Source organism: Lolium rigidum, chromosome 5, assembly GCF_022539505.1.
Source record: "Lolium rigidum isolate FL_2022 chromosome 5, APGP_CSIRO_Lrig_0.1, whole genome shotgun sequence".
Lineage (NCBI taxonomy): Eukaryota > Viridiplantae > Streptophyta > Magnoliopsida > Poales > Poaceae > Lolium > Lolium rigidum.
Window position 1 is genome coordinate 221089563 of NC_061512.1, and position 21623 is coordinate 221111185.

Consider the following 21623-nt stretch of genomic DNA (forward strand, 5'->3'; position numbering starts at 1 on the left):
CAGAGGTTTGCATATTACTCGACCATACAGCAGTTCTACAAACAACCAGTGTAAAACTAAAATTGTGGATAGGTTTCACTGAACAACATTAGAAGCATTGTGGAATGAGTAAGCAACAAGCCATGCATATATCCTTCGCACACACAGAAGAGAAGCGAATCCAAATTTAAATGGAGGCATCAGGCATGGACCTTGAATTAGTCAGAGATCACGTGGAGGTTGTCCCAGTACCCCTCGAGGTACACATGCCATTATTGCGTCTGGACTGGTCAGGCAGGTTGGCGTCGCCTAATTCGCTCCAACGTCAACAGCCACCCCTCCATGGTTCTTCCCAGGATCTTGAGTACCCAACACCATGTGTTTGTGTTGTGCGCCGAATTGCAGATCATCCGCCTAACCATCACAAAAATCTGATGTCACGCCTCCAAATAGCACATAGAGGTGGCGCACAGGGGAGGGAGAGGTACGGACGTACCTCGCGGCCGAAGTGGTAGCGAGATTGGTTGCCTGAGGGGTGGCCGTTTCCCGGAATTGTTGCCGTCACACAGGGGACTGGGCTGTAGTGGGCGGGGGAAGGAGGCGAGTAGTTGGGCATGGCGGCAGCACCTAGGGTTCGCCCTATGTCAGGTGAGGTAGGCTATCTTCCATAGACGCTTTGCGGTGTCGTCGTTGCTCGAGGCAAGGTCTGGGGGAGGCGCCACCGTTCCAGATCGTGTTCAGCGGCGGTGGTAGAACTGGAGGGAGGCGGCACAAAAGCGGGCCAGGAACTCAAGGAAGCAAGACGCGATTAGCAACGATTCAGGTTACTGAACTGATCTAGAGCGCATCTCAAAAAACACTGATCTAGAGCTTTGGATGAACTGATCCGATGGTCTAGGATGTTTAAACGCTATGGTAGCTTCTAGCTAGGTGAGTTTTACTGTACCTAATAATGATAGCCCACGCCACACCTAAGTTTGAAAATGTTATCGGGCTTGTTTTGATGGACTTAAAAGATTGAAGTTGTGCATGTTTAAATCAAGATTTTGGCTCTTGATTTATTTTTTCCGAAGGGACTCGGGATTCCGGTGTACCGCGAAATCCCGAATGGTCACCAGAAATAATAAAATCAAATTTAATATTTTTAAATTTTTAAAATTACATTGACCGATTGGCAATCGAAGAAATATTGAATTTTACATTCAAAAAAATTCAATTCAAATAATCTTGAAAAAATGCCCGCTGGGCCCATTTCCCAAGGGTGCTTGGCAAATCCATTGACCGACCGCTAACTGGATTTTCCGACCGGTAACCAAGTCCTGGTTTAAACATAGTGTAGGCTAGGCTTATAGAGAAACTTAGCAGTCTTGAATCAGTTGAAGGCAGGACACCACACACATAAACAATCATAGATAACATGAGAGTAATGCTCATGTGGCAGTGCTAAAAATTTACATGGTTACTACGGTACGTACATGGATTCTGAAAGCCAAAGCATACAGATGGTATATTTGCATATTTCAAAAATATATAAAGCCATACGTTATTGAAAATTGTTTATATAATAGCAAAGGAATAAGGAAGCTACATATAACAATTAATAATCTCCTTTTAAAAAAGAAGAAACAATGTATAGTGTGATTACTTAGCGACCTGATTGCATAGCATTTATAGCTTTCTTCTCAATGCTGAAATATTCAGCACTCCCAATCGCCGAGTTGACCATGGGCTCGGAAAGCAAGCCTTCCATCTCTTCAGGGTCCTGCGTCCATGGATGCTGCATCACCTTCATTAGTCCGTCAAGCTTCTCTGTAACCTCCTTCATCGAGGGTCTGTTATCACCGCACATATCCAAACACTGCTTTGCAAGCTCTGCGATCTCTTCAAGAATCTCCATGTTGTCATCATCCTTGACCTGGTCATCCAATATGCCAGCCAGCCTATTCTCCTTCATTGCAGACATAAACATCATTGCTAAACTCTTCTCTTTCTCTGGGGCATCAAGATTGAACGGAATTTTTCCCGTGAGCAGCTCCACAAGAACAACCCCAAAGCTGTACACGTCACTCTTATCTGTCAAATAACATGTTTGCATGTACTCCGGGTCGAGGTACCCACATGTCCCTTGTACAAGTGTGACAAACTGTGACTCATCAGTTGGTGCCAGGATTGAGGCGCCAAAGTCAGAGACCTTAGCACTATGGTTGCCGTCGAGGAGGATGTTGGGGGACTTGACGTCTCCATGTAGAATTGGCGTTGAAGCCGAAGAGTGGAGGTAGGTAAGAGCGTCGGCGGACTCGATGGCGATCCTCAAGCGAGTAGCCAACGAGATAGACCGGCCATGGTTGCCATGGATGAGATGGAAGAGCGTACCGTTTGGGACGAACTCGTACACCAGCATGGGGACTTCCACTTCGAGGCAACACCCGAGGAGCTTCACGATGTTTCTGTGGTTGATCTGGGATAGGATTACCATCTCTTTACCAAACTCTTTCTTGTGTTGCTCGTCAATCGTCATGCATTTCTTGACCGCCACCTCCACGTTGCCCCAGAGAAGTCCCTTGTAAACGGTTCCATGGCCTCCGTGACCCAGGACTTGTTTTTCACTAAAGTTATTTGTCCCCTTCTGCAGTTCTTGCTCAGTGAATATTTTGAATGCATTGCCCTCTTTTGACTTCATCTCGTTAAATAGTATTAGGCCACCGTGCTGCCGAAAGTAGCTCTGTTTCATTTTCCGTAGCTTCCTTCTCTCTTGGATCAAGCATGCACAAGCTACAACAATCACAAGGACAACAAAACCAATACTTGCACCTGCGGCGAGGGATTTGTTCAAATGAATGAAATTTCCATTAGTAGCAACCACATAAAAGTACTGTTTTTTTTTCTTTCCAGAAGGATCACAGTATATCTTCTATTAAAAAAAGACTACTGATGAGTAAGAGAAAAATACCAATTACTCCCGCTGATAACTCATGTATATCGTTTTGAATATCGACATAGACTATACTCTTGAAAAATATCGACATAGTCTCCCAATGCAAATATTTGACAGATGTTTTATTTGAATAAACATATTTTGTTTCACAAATTTATGCATTCCAAATTGTATGTTTCATATTAAATCTAATAATTCAAATTTTAAATTTGCAAACGCATATTTTTTAATAAATTTAATAATATCAATCTTATGTTGTTGGTGTCAATACAATTTTCATACTGGTGGTCAAGCTTAAAAGTGTTTGTCTTGTAAAACAACGAACACATTTGTGATCACAGGAGGTACATATTCAGCCAATCAGGCAAACCACGACTTACTTTTACAGAAAACAAACTTCGTATTTACTTTCCGTGTGGTATCCAATAAATTTTCTACAAGTGAAGTCACTTTAGTGCTCACTGAACAGAGGAACTTACTACTGTCTTAACAAAAAAAAAATGTCTTAAAAAAATTACTGTCTTAACAGAGGAACTTACCAACAACAGGCATGGGGTGAAAACGGGAACGCTTTTGAATTGGCACGCAAACGCCATTAGTCATATAATATCCTGGGCGGCATGAGCAGCTGAAATTCCCCGGCGTGTTCTGGCAGATCTCATGGCCGCAGGGATTGTCATTCGCGTGGCACTCATCGATATCTGAAACAAAACAATAGTTTTCAGAGTTGCTAAACTGTGCACACAAATGATTCGTGACAGATGTATGTAAAATGAACAAGGTAGCAAAAGGGGAGGAACCTTGGCATCCACCCATGATGTAAGGGTTGCCTTGGTATCCGTGGGAGCAATTGCAGCGGTAACCTTTCTCTTTGACGTGGGTGATATCAACGCATTCGCTATCCTTGCTGATACATGCATAGGAACTCATGTTCTTCAGAGCTACCTCGCAAGACCACGGCCGTATTTGCCAGTTCAAGGCTATTGGAACTGTATCCTGGTATGTATCATAAAACACTGTCGATTTGACATAGCTGGTGTTGAAACTGAAAGCAGCCTTTTCCATTACTACTATGTAGCTGCAAGGACTGTCTTGCCATATGTTTGTGGTGTTGTAGTTTTCGTTGAAATAGCCACGATAATACGAAATGTCTTTCGGGACATCGGCTTGGCAGCAGCCGGCACCAGAGCATATGCCATTCTCGAGGGTGACGTCGGTGCATGTCGCAGAGCAACCTATTACATACTGCACGTGAACAAATATATATATGAGATATCTTACACCATACCAGAATAAAGTAAATGAATAGGTAGATATATTTCCTAATGATTCATTGGTCTCTGTTGTACTTATACTCCTACCTTTATTACTAACCTCTAACTATATACAAAAACTTAAGTCTTCTTGAAGGTATAAGCCTTTCTCGGTGGGAATTCCAATTTTTGTTAGTGACATAAGGCAGTTCAATGCCGAAAGGGGCAATACATTTTAAATTTTAAATGTCTAAATATCTCTAAAGCTTCGAAAAAGTCATTAGGGTTTACGGTTTATGGAAGGCAAACTTAAAGCTTGAACATGCATGAATGTATGTGATGCATGTGAATGATGTTTTACAATATTATTTTGTACTGTAAATGGTTCCATTATATATAGAATACTTGTTTTAAGTTTTAGGATTTTTTATGATTTTTATAAAATATGTATTGAGCCATTTTGGCGACGAAATTGAAACTGAAAATAGAAAATTGTTTTAATAAAAATAAATAAGAGCCAACAACCCAACTATGCTGACCCAGCCAACCGAGATGGCCTACCACCTCTCTCTATCTCTCTCAATATATCTATCTATCTATGCCCGGTGGACCCATCCGTCAGAATCATACCTAACCCCCCGCCCATTCAGCGTGCCCACAAACCGACACCCATGTCAACCACTCCCCTTGTTGCTCCCGATGGCTCCTGAGCACCTCCTTTAAAACTTCGCGACCTTATATACTCTCCCTACGACTCACTTAAAAACCAGGCCTCAAAGGCTGTAAAAATTGCTCATCGGAGATTTGCTAATCGCCCCGCCGCCGTCGTCGATTTCCAACCATGGCATCTCTTTCTTTCTTCCTCCCATGTACTTGCACACATCCTTACACATCCATTTTGTCACATGCCGCAGCCAAACGACATCGCAATGACTCCTAGAGATCATCATCGTCTAGAGATCCTCTGGTCACCAGCCACCGTCGCCAGAAGCCTCCGCAGCCATTTACGTCTTTGACTTCCCGGAGCCAAGCCACACCCATACCCTACCTCTCCAACTCTGGGAGCCCCTACAAGGATGACACTGTCAATTCCCGAGTTTTCGTCGCTACTCTGACAACCAAGGCATCATCTTTTCTGAGCCCTTCTCCCCCTTTTCTTCTCACCTGCTGGATCATGTCTGGACGAGCTAGATTAGATCACTAAATCCCGCTAGTTGGATCATGTCATGTGTCAGCTTTAAATCTAAATAAATGTGTTTATAACACGTTTAAATAGACATAAACCTATAAATCCATAAGTTGAGTTTTTAAGTTCAAAAATAATCAGAAATTTTATGTCCCTAGAGACCTTGAAACAAGAGAAACACATTAGAACCAGAAAATTTAAGTTTTGACAAAGTTTATTTACTCAATTGGAATGTGATGCATGCAAAATGCATACATGAAGTTTGTAGTTTATGATCACATATTCTATTTATTTGCATGTTATTAGTTGTTATAAACATGTTTTAAATTAGTTTTTGAGGATTTTTCAAGGAATCCCTTTATTTAGTTTATAACTCTGCAGGATATGAAACACCTATTTTGCGTAATTTTAAGTTTCAGGGTACGATACAGAGTCAAATTGAACTAGAATTTTTTTTCTAGAGCATTTTTTTATGGAAGGAGAACACCCTGGGCTTTTGGAGCAGCAAAGGATGCCACCTGATCCAACGTCGGGCTCGAGCATCCACAACCGTCCGTCTTCATATCAGAATCTTTGACTTGACCTAAAACTGCACATAACCCCCCCCCTCCCGAGGCGTTCTTGGAGGAGGTTGCGACAAAACACATATGGCACGAAACAGAGCCAGAACATGCGAAGATTGGAGTTTAAACGCCGCCAAAGTTAATCCTCGGTTGCATCTCCAACCTCTCCAACATCATCATCAACACCTCCAAGAAGAGAAGGGAGTAGTCCGCCTCGAACTATGGACTTATGGAAGTAGTTTGATCTATCTATCTCTTGTGCTCTGATTGTATTAGATCCATGTGAGTTTCCCAACATGATTATGGACATATTTGTATAATTTCTATGTGGTGGATATTGATCACATGAGATGATGTGTGAGATTGCATTCATTATTATGAGTTTGATGTATGAAGAGATGCATATTACTACTCCATTCTTAATTACTTGTATTGATTAAACTTGTATGCAAGGGCGTGTGTGGGAGAACTTGTGCATTAGATGGAGTAACATGGTAGTGTTTATTGGAAGTGACAAAAATCTGAGATCCGCTATGGTTTTTACCTTTTTTTCTTTTGTTAACCTCACTAGGAAGAAAGTAGATGCATGTGCCACAATCATCTAGTGACAACAATGGATGATTCTCGCTTGTTCGTACTGAAATTTTGAAAGATGGGCCATATGGTCACTTGGGCTTCATAGTTGTACCACACATGAATTGGCACGGCGACTAAGCAAGGACTCATAGACTAATGAGTCAATTATGTATGGACATGAGGCAAATACTGGCACAAGTATGCATGGTTGATTTGTTTAGGGGACGACGAAGCATTAATTAGGGGGAGTCTGACCACGCCTCGCCCCTCCCTGTCTCCGCCCTGGTGAAGCTAACTCCAATACTGATCAGTGATCAACCAATCGAAAGAAAATGGAAATTTGGTCAACAAATATCTGCTCTTAACCCTTTATTAAAAAATATTATGAATTATCGTAATTTTTAATTCTGATGAATCTCATATGAGTATTTTTATATCGATTATAGATTTTAATATTTTTTGAGTACCACAGTTGGAAATTTAAAAAGTTCTTTGAGAATAACCTTTTGAAAAAAACATTGACCGCACATGAGTTATGGTACTCATAGGATTTGATTGAATGTATTTTATATTAGTTCATATTTACTATTAAGGTGAAATATGTAATGTCACACTACTCGATCACACTTCCTTATATTTACGGAACAAATGCTACCGCAGTCAAACTTAGTATCTTCTAACCTGGGAAGAAAACGAGGAAACAAACTGTATGATCTTTATCATAAAAGGCACACCAGCCTTGCTGCTCCGCCGCCGCTCCCTCCCTACTCTCGCCTATCTTGCGTCGTTGTGCGATCTAGGGTTGTCGCACGGGTGGCAGCCCCCACCTACGACCCTGACGCGTCGCATCCTCGACAACAAGGTGGCGGGTGTTAAGCTTCATGCACTAGCCACTTGAACCAAAAGTCCGAACTGATGGAAAGGGCTAGGCAATCCACATATACACTTCACAACACCCCCACTCGCGTGTGACGGGAGAAGAGAAAGTCAACACGTGAAAGAAGAAGAGCACACCGAAACAGCGGTGGCTAAAAAAGAGGGAGGGGGGAAACAGCAATTTTTAGGCTTAATTGCAAAACCACGTGAAAGGCAGGATTTGAACTCAAGACCTGGGGCTCTAATACCATGTTAAGCTTCATGCACTAGCCACTTGAACCAAAAGTTCGAACTGATGAAAAGGGCTAGGCAATCCACATATACACTTCACAACAGCGGGGAAGGTGCATGGAAGTCCATCCAGAAGCATTTCGACCAGATGAGTGCTGACATCGGCCACCTCCATCAGCAGAACTTCACCAAATGGGTCGGTACTATTTGATTTTCTAACTTCTAAGTAGCTTGTTTGACGACTGGGTGAAAATCTCTTCAATAACGGTGGTGTTTTATTTTTAACAATTTAGGGAAGTGTCTTCAACACCGAGAAACAAGGATGGAAATGTTCTTTTTTCCATGGCTGAAATGATGGCGAGGTTCCCGAGTGGAGCAAGGTTATTTGCGACGTCGAGGGCATACCCTCATGGACTGAGGTAACACATTCATGCCAACGAGGGAGCCCGCTTCTGCACGAACGTGTGCGGCTGTATCGAAGATCTAACCTACGCAGATGTGCACTCGGGCGAGAGGTGACACGCTCGGAGGAGGTCACTTTGGCCAGGATCATGGGCGACGATAAGGGCAGGCGCCTGCCCAAGGTACAACGACCGGTTGAATTGATTGATGATGCTGACGTTATGAAGCACCGTGCCAGTTTCTGATGGAGTAATCTGTCAACGTGGCTCCGCTGTGTTTCGGACCAAGCGCATCATGTTTACAAGTCAAAGTATGCAATCCATTCGATCACTCACTTCTGAATGCTCTGATGACTTGGTTCCTTGCTTTGTTTAAATGAACTTTTTTTTGTTTATAGTACTACTTAGGGTTTGAAGAGCATGGCGATTGGAAGGATTATCGATTCAAGTGTTACAAGGTATTGGTGATGTTCATGTCCATAGCTGTAGAGCATGCCTCTGGTATTTGGTTACAGTCCTACCTATGGACCCACCGCTCAAGGCGACGGCCACGACGATGGCGCCCGGCGCCGCTGCCACGGCCAAGTTCACCGACGGTCCGGTAAAACGGACGCGTCCAGGTCTCAGAAATGACGGGCCCCATAGTGCAGGTTTGCTCGAGGGGATCAATTTCCGCCAGCATATCCGCAACATCGCGAAGAAAATCAAGGCCTGCCCATACTCCGTGGGGGCACTGATCGATTGGAAGGAAGAGAACACAATCTGAGGCCGGAGATAGCGGCTCTGAAGATGGAGGCCATCACCATTGTGAGCAAGGCACTGAGAAGGCAAGATTCAGTACCAAAGGTAACTCACAATCTTCTCACTCTAGATCCTGATCAAGAATTTAAAATAATATAAAGTTTTGGTAGTAATCAGAATTCGGATCCAATCGAGGGTGATGATCATATCGTGGGCATACGATCAGATCCCGTGTTTAGAGGGATTCATAAGGGACTGCTGGTAGCTCAAACAGAGGAAGAGATATTCAATATTGATGGAAATCGTGCTATGCTAGGCAACCCTGAATGGAATTCAGAAACTGAATCATTAAAATCAATTTGGGATACATTAGCTTTTGCTTCATACACCTGGAGACCCATAAGCATGGCGATCAGCTTTGTAGTCAGTATTGATGGAATTTCATTGGGGAAAGAAATCTAGACAAATGAATGTCATGTCAACTGTATTTCAGGATATATACCAGACGAGGGTGGAGGGACGGACAAACACCCTCAGCCTTTTCACTATTATCTCACAACCATCACTAAAGCCATGGACAAGAGAACCGAGATCGCAGCAGGGAAGAGAACATAAGGAGAGGGAGAGCGCAGCGGAGCAGGAGAAAACATTACAACCATATCCTGAAGGGAGGACCATGGACATACATGAACGATGCCTTCCTCGCTGCAAAGTATGATGGTATATCCTCTGCTATGGAGGTGCCGGTCAATGTGATGCCAATCTGGACAAGAGTCCTTGATCTGCCGATGGCAATGATGACGCATGAGTGGGCTGAAAAATAGGAAAGCAATTCCTTCGACCTGTTCGTGAAGTTGGAAAGGATAACCGTGGTCATGTCTGGGCCTCCTTCCTCAGGATCAGAGTGGAGCACAATGTTGAGATGCCCATCAAGCGTTGGATTCCTATTGCTGGGAAAGAAGGAAGCAAACCAAGACAGTTCGAGGTGAAGTATGAGGGAGCACCTCATTTCTGGTTTTTCTGTAGAATTTTTGGGCACAAAGAGCATAATTGGTTGCTACCTGAAGAGGAAAAGATGGTCGGGTAATGTGAGGAGCAATGTACCTCCCCATATAGGCATCGCAGCTACTATGTGCCAGCCGAAGGAAAGAAAACAAAGCGAAGCCTGTATTTTTCTCCAATAAGCTCGGGATGGAAATTAAACCCGGAGTCTGGAGATCTTGGCGACATGAGTGCCTGCAACCAGATTGTGGGGGTCCAAGTTGTAGAGGATCAAGCGGAGGAAGGAGGACATGCTATTCCTGATCCAATACAGAAGGTGCTGGCAGCGGCAGTGACAAATCTGAATGTCAATGATGCTCTGGCTCCTACTGTTGTGACAAATGAGCAACTTAACAAGGTTGCAAAGGCTTTTAAGGCAAAGATCTATGGGTATGGAAAGTATAAACCGAAAGGCGGAAAGAAGATAGCATCCACAAGCAGGGTTGGGGCCCAGTTAGCTTAGCAGGCACGAGGAACTAATGGAGAGACGGGAGGCTTCGATGTTCCAAACATTCTTGATTGTCTCCGTGAAGATGGAAGCCTCTGTGAGGAGCTGCGTGGTGTTTCTGTTCATACTGCCTCTGCTTTTCTGAAAAAGAAGAAGAGGGTGCTGGGGAAACGTCAGGATTTAGAAGACACAAGCACTTAGGATGGGAGTCAGAGTTTTGTGATTCTCTTTAGGGGAGATGGTGAGAAGAAAAGCAGAGGCTCGGAAGTTATCACCCAGGAGGTGCAGCAGGATGGTGATGGTGTTGAAGAGGACATGGAGGCTACCAGCTAGGGGGCCGCTGGTCAACTGACAGGCGCGAAGGACCATTCCAGTCAGGAGCCATGATCGCCATGGGATGTAACTGCGGGACGGTAGGCGATGCCCAGACAGTTTAGGAGCTCGAACGCCTCGTGCACACTCGCCGCCCTCAACTCATCTTCTTATCTGAAACACGACAAAGGGAAGATGTTGTGGATAGCCTTTGCTGGAGGTTAGGTTTAAAGCATGTCGTCTCATTTCATGAGGAAGGGAAGGGGAGGTCTAGCCCTCTTCTGGCATGAGAATGTAGAAATCGAGTTGTTTAAAATAAATAGTAGTATTATCGATGTAATCATTATGATATAAAAAGAATAAAATGGAGGTGCACGTTTGTTTATGGAGAGTCTCGAACCCATATGAGAAATCTAATGTGGGACATGTTAAAAAGAATAAAACCTTTGATGAATTTACCTTGGCTTATGATGGGTGATTTTAATGAAACTATGTGGAAAAGTGAACATTTTTCAAAGAAAAAAGAAATGAAAAACAAATGATGGATTTTAGAGAAACTCTATCCTACTGTGATCTCCATGATCTTGGCCTTAATGGCACACCTTGGATCGTATGATAATGACGTCAAGGTAGAGAAAATGTGAAAGTTAGGTTGGATCGAGTGGTGGCCTCACCGTCATGGTCTGACATCTATTCTCAAAGCAACGTAATTCATCTAACTAGCTCTCGTTCAGACCATTGCCCCATTTTGCTCAAGTTGTTTCAGGATAATGCTTCTTCCCGGTCGAGTCGTTCTCTGAGATATGAAGCTTGTTGGGAGAGTGAAGAATCACTTGCTATAGAGATTAAATTGGCTTGGGAAAATCACTCAAAACCGAGAGATCTAGGTCATGTTGTTGCAAATCTTTCAGGGGTAATGGATTGCTTGCAATCCTGGAGCAAAAAAAAGGTAGGCTCTGTGACTAAAAAGATTGAAAAGCTTAGAAAGAAGCTAGAATCTATCAATAGGAGGAATTTAGATCATGAGCAACAAAAAAACAAGAGTGTGGAGAGAGAATTGGATAATCTTCTAGAACAAGAGGAGACTTGCTGGAAACAACGTTCAAAAATTAATTTGTTGAAGGAAGGTGATAGGAACACACAAAAATTTCACAAAAAAGCTACCTGGAGAGCGAGGAAGAATAAGATTGAAAAGCTGCAAAAAGTGAATGGAGCCATGACAGAAAACAAAGAGGATATTGAGTCAATAAAAACATCTTTCTTCAAAGATACATAGAGGAATGACCAGGAGGTACAACCAGAAATCATCTTGGACAATGTGATGCCACAGATCTCATATGGCATGAATCAGAAGTTATGTATGGTTTTTTATGATGAGGAGATTGGCAATGCACTATTTCAAATTGGTTCGTTAAAGGCACCTGGAAAAGATGGTTTCCCCGCCAGATTTTTTCAGTGCCACTAGGGTGTTTGCAAAGAGGATATAACAACTTCAGTAAAGGGATTTTTTTGCACCGTTAATTTGCCCGAAGGTATAAATGACACAGTAATTGTTCTTATTCCAAAAAAGAAGCATCATGTGTGCCTCCGTGACTTCTGGCCAATCAGCTTGTGTAATGTCATTTACAAGGTTGTGTCAAAATGTACGGTTAACAGATTAAGGCCTATGCTGCAAGAAATAATTGCGCCTAACCATAGCGCTTTCATCCCAAGAAGAATGGTCACTGATAACGCTCTAATTGCGTTTGAATGTGTCCACTCCCTACAGAACAGAAGTTTTGTGCTTATAAGCTTGACTTAGCCAAAGAATACAACAGAGTGGATTGGGTCTTTTTAGAAGGAGTGCTGAACAAACTTGGTTTTGCAAGCTAGTGGATTAAATGGATTATGGAGTGTGTTAAAACTGTGACCTACTTAGTCCGCTTTAATGGGGAGCTCCTGGAAAAGTTTACACCCTCTAGAGGCCTTAGACAGGAAGATCTGCTTTCTCCTTATCTATTTTTATTTGTGGCTGATGGTCTCTCTCATTTACTTAAAAAAGATATTAATGTAGGTCAAATAAGAGAATTAAAAGTTTGCCGGCAGAGCCCGGGCATTTCTCATCTTCTTTTTGCTGATAATAGTGTTCTCTTCTTTGAAGCCAATGCTGATCAAGCAGGTAAAATCAAAACGGTCCTAAATAATTATGAAAAGAAAACTGGCTCAGCCCGGAGAAATGCTCTGTGCTACTAGGAAATAAATGCAATGAAGATGACGGACAAGTGGTAGCTACTATGCTTGCTATACAATCGGTTGGTTTTGAAGAGAAGTACCTCAGACTTCCGGTACCTGAAGGACGTATGAAAGATGGCAAATTCCAGCCCGTTAAAGAGAAGTTAAAAAAGAAATTTTCTGACTATGCTGAAAAATATGCGTCTAGTTGTGCAAAGGAGACTTTGATAAAGTTTGTAATTCAAGCCATCCCGACTTATCCTATGAGCATTTTAAAGTTCTTTGAAGGACTCTGTGATGAACTGATGAAGCTAACAAGAGATTTCTGGTGGGGTGATGAAAAGGAGAAAAGAAGAGTGCATTGGATGTGATGGAAAAAGTCACAAAGAGAAAATGCGAGGGTGGTATGGGGTTTCAGGACCTGCGTCTTTTCAACCAGGCTCTATTAGCAAGACAAGTCTGGAGATTAATTGCATTCCCTGATAGTCTTTGTGCTAGATTGCTAAAAAAAAATACTACCCATTTGGGGAGTTAACTGACACTACATTCGTCCAGAATACCTCTCCTGGGTGGCAAGGAATTAGGCACGATCTTGAGTTATTAAAAAAAGGCTTTATCTTGCGAATTGGTGATGGCAAGAAAATTAGGATATGGAGGGATAACTGGGTTCCGAAAGGAGATATGAAAGTTACGAATAATATAAAAAATTCAAGAATCCGAAGAGTGGCAGAGCTTATAAACCATAATATCCATACATGGAAGGAAAATTTAGTCAGATATGTCTTCTCCCCATTTGGTGCTGAAGAGATCCTTAAAATCCGTCTACCAAGTATTGACACCGAGGATCTTGTATCCTGGACACTTGAAAAACGTGGAGTGTTCTCGGTGCGTAGTGCCTATAACTTGGCGCTGGATTTGAGAAATCCCAACCCTCCAAGCTCCGTTACAAATTTAAATGGAGATAGAGTTCTTTGGTAAACCATATGGAATTCAAATTTCCCCCCAAAGGTAAAAATCTTTACATGAAAACTAGCTACTAACAGCCTTGCTGTCCAGGTTAACAGGAGTCGTAGGTTGCCAAGGGTGCTTCCTACGTGCTCCATATGTGGATTTGAATATGAAATGAGCTATCTATGCGGTGCACAAAGGCAATGGCTCTGAGGCAGGCCGGGCTTGGAGCTTGTGTGTAAGTTACCCCCTTGAATAAGAACTTGGCAAAACTGGTCAAGAATGGGTGCTTATTCTTTTGGGCAGCCTAAACCAAGATATGAGAAATAAAATGGTGTTTATTTGGTGGAGGTCTTGGCACCATCGTAACAACATCATTTTTGATAAGGGTGCTTTTGTAGATAGTTCTATAAGATTCTTACATAATCACTTAGACATTGCGCAGGGTATTTCTGCTAAAAGACCCATGGTAGACAGGAAAGGCAAAGCTCATGTATGCCATACTCCAAAGGAATCAAGCACCAAACATAGTGAAAGGAAGAAAACCAGTTGGGAAAAGCCCCAGGAGGGGTGGCTGAAATGTAATGTTGATGCAACTTTCCTAGAAATCAAGAAGAAAGGTCACCGAGGTGCGGTCTTGCGAGACCTTAATGGTGCAGTTATATGCTCGGCATGGGGTGTCATTCCACACTGTAGGTCTGCAGCCATGGGGGAAGGAATTGCTTGTCTACAAGGACTGGAGATTTCTCTACAATACTCCTCGGAGAACGTGATCATCGAAATTGATTCTTCTGCTGTGTTGGAAACCTTTAGGAATGAAAACACTAACATGACCAATCTAGGCATTGTTGCAAAGGAATTCAGATTGAAAAGGCCTCCTGATTCGCCAAGTCTCTCTAGTGAAGGTTGATAGGAATCGAAATATGGGGGCTCATGCTATTTGTCAGATGAGTCGTAGAGAGTTGAGTAGTGGTGTGTTACTAAGTGCGGTCCCGACCTGCGTGTCGAGATTGGCTTGAAATGATTGTAATCAAAACCCTGTTGATTAATTAATACAATACCACTTTCAAAAAAAAGTAGAGCATGCCTTTGGTGAGACAGATATTTCAAGGCAATTTAAAGAACTACTAGCTATGTTACCATAACATCACACATCCCCAAGGCAAAATGAGTCTACAAACTAATAGATGAGATTTTGCATGATACCACATCCATGTTACTTTCCACTATGAAGGTAGTAACGTCGACTAATAACTTATGCATAACACCACTTTATGTTACTCCCCACTACGAGTAGCCTTAGGAATCCTCGTGAGGAATACATAGTTGTGCCTCTCCATTTGCACTAATATTGGGGATATTTTTTTAATGACTTTCAGTTTCGTCGTGCATCAGACTTTGGGGGTGCACCGGCTAGGCCAAAGGCCACCATCTAGCAGATGTTAGTTTTGCCTCGGCCTAGGTGTTTCGTTGTGCCCCCCCCCCCCCCCCTTTATTAGTGTGGAGTAGTGTGTTATGCTTACGTTATTTCTTTTCTTGTTATAGATGTGTTTCCTTTTAGATCAGCCGAGCCTCCGCGTTTGTGTATTTTACGTCGCTCGGATTGGTTCAGTGTCCTCCTCTATGCAGCATTTTTTCAAACGAGCAGCGGGCCTATTCAAATTGTTAGCGATGAAGAGTCGCTGGAAGCCGATCCGGTTTCGAGCGGGGAAGATGTGTGTTTATTAGGTGTTGGATTTTGATGGGCTAGTTCGTACGTGCAGTTTTAGCCCAAATAAAAACTGGCCCATATGTGACACCAGGTAACCACCTATTTCAATTTAATAGTAAAGAAGATATGTTTATTGGTGATTCTTATTGGGTTATGCTTTATAAACACTTTATTCACTTGATTCCATAACGTTTTTCAGTCTGCTGATGTCGAACTAGAACAAAATTCAGTACTATGTATGGTTATTCGTAGTCCATTGAAAATCTGCCTCTAGAAAAAGTTCTCGCTACAAACTTGCAATAACTAATATTTTTTGTTCCTGGAGATGATAATTTTAAATTTTAATGTGCTCATGTTATTCTCAATATCTATTTTTCCTTGGATCACCCTCTATATGCACAATGATCTTGTTTCTTGTGGTTAGCTGAATATTTTCAAGCTACTTTAAGATGCGGCAACGAGAAGGTGGGGGATTTTCACAGAAAACAAAGGTATACATTCCAAATACAATATTGATTTTGATCATATTTTAGTAAAAAAATTGTGCAGAGAATGCAACAATGAAATTCATATCCCCTCCTTTTACTTGTAAGCATTCTACCGTCTTAACTACATCATATCATGTACCTGCAAAACTCTTTTCACTTAATCATTCAAACTAAAATGGATGTCATAGTTCAATGTTTTCCGACTAGAGATTGAGATCATAAAGGAAACCTAGTGACAAAGACACAAGATAATTTTCTTGGATGCGACTTCGGTAATTTCATCAAGGTATTTTTTTATCAAAATTTGCATCTCTTTGAAAGATGTTTAAATTCAGTACTATTCCTGTAAATTTGTAAGGTATTTTTGATGACTGAATGCAATGTTTAGATATCTTAATTGATGTACATGAACAAATTACATATATTTTTTTAGATGAATCATTTAGTTATGTTGATGGGTTACGCTGAGGTTTACTTATATTTATGTATGGAAGTTATCTTTTTATTAACAAGGTGAATCACGGTTTTTTGTGTTGGCAATTGATTTTTTGCATGAATGTGATTGTAGTGTTAAATTTAGGTGCCTTTTGGGTAAATTGATGGTACTGTATGATCTGCCTTGCAATATCATTTTTCTCGGCAATGAAGAACCTAAGTGCATCAACATCTTCAATTTTACTAAGTGATGATTTAGAGATGAGAGCTGATAGCCATGCTGAATTCGAAGCTGAGATTATGATATGCTTCACTGGCCGACCTGCTATTAATGTCATTTTCTTCTATTATAACTAAAACATAGGTTGCCGCAGGACATGGTGCCAAGGAGCTCCGCCATGCATTGGACACAAGCTCAGTTCTCCTTCATTCGCTTCCATCCAAACATCCCATGTCCGGGTATGGAACTCCTCCATCAAACTTATTGGGAAGATGGCAGTGTAGGTGGCGGTGGGATTGAGAGCGCCCAGGTGATTCGCATGAGTGATTTATGTCGACTAACAGTTGCAGCGGATGGTTGAGGCAAATATCCAGTACATGCGAAGCTAAATTTAAGGATATTATTCATGTGTATCCTATGATGTAAGGTCTCTTGAATGTAATGTTCATACGTCTTTCTTTGTAGCCCGCGAGACAATTTTTGGCTGGACTGTAGGTGCCATTGTGATTGTTTTTTTCTTCTTTTGTACAAATATTCCCTACAAAAAAAATGCCTACCAAATCAAAGAATTAGAAGAAGAAATTTATTTTAATTTTCTCTTGACATCAGTGGAAAGCTCATTACAATTTACTCATGCTTTACTTACCCATTGCAACTATAATTTTTTTATGGCAGTTCATTCTTTATGTTTACACTTACATGAGTGCATCTGTTAGAGCATGACTCGGAAATGTACTCCCAAGTTCTTTTACCGACCGAACAATTTAGCTACATGTCTCCCTACAAATGACTATTCATCGTGTTAATAGAGTGCTTTCTTTTTCCAAGATTTAGGATATATTAAGGGAGGCGATACACGATGAATTAATTAATTCATATTTCAAGGTGACGGTCATCCATGGAGATGTACATAACATTTAGGACGAAATACAATGGGTTTGTCTTGTAATAAGTATTTTCTATATATGGGTTGGCTATGGGCCAAGAATTGTTGTGTATTATGTGGTTGTTGCACAATCTGGCAAAGAAGTTATTCTACAAGAAAATACAATATGTATTCTGAAAAATAAGAGTATGACTTGCGGTTTGAATAACCAAAATTGCGTGATCTCGTGGACGATCTCTTGTCATTAAAATTTTTTGATTAAGTTGTCTTAGTTCGCATATCCTTCACATTACCATGAATGTTGATATGCCTTATCTCTAACCGTGCAGCGAGCAAGAAACTTGAAAGCCGTAGCAACGCACGGGCATTCAACTAGTATAAATAATATCATTAACTATCACATACTATGAATATCCATGAACTTGAAAACCCATTTCTTTGTCAATTTGAACGTACCAAAGATGATGCTATTGCCTCCGAGTACAAACTAAAGACGATGCCCTCGCATTTGTGAGGGCCACTGTGCTAGTTCTGCTAACAATATTTAATGGATACTATTTGTGGCAAATTGAATAAATTAAGAGGATGATTTCTAGTTGGAGGAAACGAAAAAATATGTATCCTATTTTTTAGACTTAGATGTAATTAATGTATTGATCCAATTATGAACTTTGTTTCTTTGTGTTGATGGTGCCTCCGAATAAAACGACCAGAAACAACTAGGGACAACTCGTTGCAGGCAGTGGTCAAATTCAACCTCTTCTATTTGGTTCTGTTTTCGGTTTAAAAAAACTTGTGGAGGATGCATAACTTTGAATATTTTCAAAAAAAAAGGGCGTGTGGGATGTATATTAACTTATACTTGGGACAGTAATTGATGTTGTCATATAACTATATAAGGACTGTGGAATGACAAGAAAACCGGCACATGATTATGACCAATAAGAGGATCTGGAAGTCCTTACAAACAAAGATAAATATAATCACTAGCAATTAATTTGGAGGCAAATTGAGGGTTGATCTGTGGAGGGTGAGAGAAGATCTAGGGGTTGCTGGGTAGAAAAACGAAATAATACAAAAGCTACTTGTGTATGGTAGACATACAAGTATAGAACGTATCTTTCAAGTCGAAGGTCAGCACAGCCTTGATGTCTCTATGCAGAACAGGTCGTGAAAAGTTTAATGTCTACCTTGTTTTTTTGTTAGGGTCGATGTTGTGGTAAAGGGGCTACTCCTTCCATACTAGTTTGTAGGTCTTGCGTGTATCTGTAGATCGTAAATTTAACTAATGTAGCGGATTTTCTACCTAGGATGGTAGCTACGCATAGGCTTACCGTTGTCTGATGTTGTTTGGTGATTGGTGTTGCCATTGAACTCTGTTAGTCTTGCCCGTTCTTGCCAAACTGTGCCCGTTCGAAAACAAAAAAATAGGAGAACCGTGCCCATCAAAAAACTACTAAAAAGGAGAACCGTGGCCATTCAAAAACTGCAAAATCCTAACCATGCACGGCTTTACCAGCATAGTTGTTCGACGAAAAGGCAAAACCAAACCATGGAGGGCTCTGCCCTTGCCTGTCTCCTTTTGAAAGTGAACACTTAAAAAAAAAATCGAGGTTGTGAACACTTAAAATTGACCAAATCTTTAAAAACAAAACCAGGAAACGGATCGTTCTAGCACAATACGGATGATCTCTGAATTCTGATGCTAATTTTATCGACATCCAAGCACATCCAAGTCAATTATTCTGAACTTTTGTAGAGAGAGAAACAGAGAAAAGGGCGACATAAGAACCAGGGTACAGGGAAAAGCCATGGCAGCCACGGCGGCCACCCAATTTATCGATCCACCAGGACGCGGGACCTGCTACCATTGCCACTGGATTGGGGCCCGGACACCACCATCCTCCTCCTGATCCTCCTCTGCGCGGACAGCTTCTTCCGGTCCGACGGCACACCGTGTCGCCCCTCAACTCCCGCCCACTCGACGACGTTCAAGCAGATCCCACGCGGACAGCTTCTTTATTACAATGAACATTTTTTTGACAGCAATAAGAACATTGTAAAAATAGCTTGGGAGCGGCAACACAGCATATTCCAGATCGAAAAAAAAGGTTGAAGAAAATCCATCAGACCAGCTTCAAAATTTACATATGAAAAATCAATCGACTAATCAATCTGAGGGAAGAAGCAAGCAAATCCATCTACCTAATCACACAAATCCATCTTGACGTTGACACTTTTTTTAATAAATAGATGTGTGCATCGATTGATGCAGAGACCGGGACTATGCTCCCATATCTAAAAAAAAAAATCACACAAAGCAGACCAGAAACATGGTTGATGTGCTTCGAGCATACTAGAGCAGACCAAATCCATCTACCTAATCACACAGACGAATTACGCTTCTCCTTGAGAGAGCAATAGGAATTTTATGAAGAGAGAGAATGAGGCAGCTCACTTGTACCACTGAATCGGGAACACATTTCCGCCAGAAATTCCAACAAATTAGCAAACTGAATCTGGATCAGGAGAACACCATGTACAACAAAAATCAACATGGTCCTGATTCCCTCAAACGGTGAAGCAAATCTACGGGAAGTTGAAGAGGAGAAAAAAAAATCCAGATCGACAAAAAAAAAAACTGAACTCGATGTGGAAGCTGTTCCTCACGATTATCTCTGCTGCGTTCCTCACCCGCACGCTGCTAGATGTATCTACGGTCTGAAATGTCCTATATGGTGAATGAATGGTTGGATGAGGGTAGGTAGCTATTCCCTAGATAGCCCACTATTTTCCTAAATTATATAATATAAAAATTATATCATTAGAAAGCATAACATCCGATGTTTATAATGATATATTTTTAGTAATATATATGACATACTTAGTTGATCAAAATTACGATCTAGAGATACGTGTAAAACCAATAAACCGGTATGGAGGTAACATCGGACATTTATTGAACTTAAAAAACTTGATGTGGTTTCATGAAAATTAATAAAGGGAACGGATTTCCTTACAGACTTGCACCTGGATCAGTTCAGTATTACTTTGTATTTAAAATATAAGTGTTTTTAGAAGGCTAATTTAGCATTGTATAAAAAGGCTTATATTTTAGAATAAAGGTAGTAATTAATATTAAAAAATGGCGAAATACTTACAGAAGAGCTTGTCATATAAGCGAGAGTATTGCACCCGACGACGATAATTGCGTTATCCACTTCAGATATCCAGAAAGGTGTATCGTTGAGGTTCAACCATGCATTAAGGTAGTTCGTCCCATTAGACGGGAAATAGCACTGCGAGGAGACCCATGTGGACATCCAGGCCTTGCTTTCTCGCACGGAGATCTTGGTCACCTCGATAGTCCCCGCAAGAGGCTTCGTGGTGCCGTTGACGGTATTGCAGCTGAGGCCAAAGCCGCTATGCAACGCGCACTCATCGCCGATGCCGAACGGGAACGGGATGTCGACGTCGCCGCACTTTGCCGGGCATCCGGGACGTTGGCCTGCCGCTAAATCGGCGGTGGCCAACACCCAAATCGCCGTAAGGCAGAGAAGAAGATGGCCAGAGAGAAGAAGAGGAGAACGCCCCAGCTTCATAATTGCCGGTAACGGGTGCCGTGAAGCGTGCCTATTGTGTTTCTCTGAGCTCTTTGCTGACAACTAATGGTGCAATTGTGAGCTACAAATAGACAAATGGACGAAGCAAGCGAGTACTACTTCTATTGCTGTAATTCACGAGAACTAGTCGTCTCTTCGTCACACTGGAAAAAGATATTTTGGACATCGACAAGGTCTTTCAAGTTGTAATATATTTATGTTGAATATATGTACATTTTGGATATGTCATTCCTGCTAACCTGTTATTCTCAGCACACAAAGCTTTCCACGTCATCAGTTGGACCTGCATTTTTATTACCGACTCATGTAAGAGCATCTCTAGTAGAGCCCGGAAAAGTTGAAACTGAAAAATTGGAATTCAGTCTCCCGAAAACGTTAGTTCGTTCGATTTTGATAGTCGCACAAAACAGAAACCGTAAAATAGAAACTGAAAACACGAAATTAAAATTCTCGTGGGAGAATTCATCGATGAACACATATAGATGATAGTTGTTGCTCCGATTGAGCACTAAACTTTACATAATTCAAACTAATAACCTAAATTAACTACTATCCGTAG

The 21623-nt window shown here is 41.6% G+C and overlaps 1 protein-coding gene across 1 annotated transcript; it reads right to left on the minus strand.

The window, feature by feature from the left end:
* Window positions 1-1623: 1623 nt before the first annotated feature.
* LOC124654125 (putative wall-associated receptor kinase-like 16) lies at window positions 1624-21043 on the minus strand. The gene is made up of 4 exons (XM_047193158.1): window positions 20603-21043; window positions 3715-4159; window positions 3454-3615; window positions 1624-2790 (listed from the first exon to the last, which is right to left on the minus strand). The coding sequence occupies exons 1-4, from the start codon at window positions 21041-21043 to the stop codon at window positions 1625-1627; spliced, it is 2214 nt and encodes a 737-aa protein (XP_047049114.1). The 3' UTR covers window position 1624.
* Between the last annotated feature and the right edge of the window lie 580 nt (window positions 21044-21623).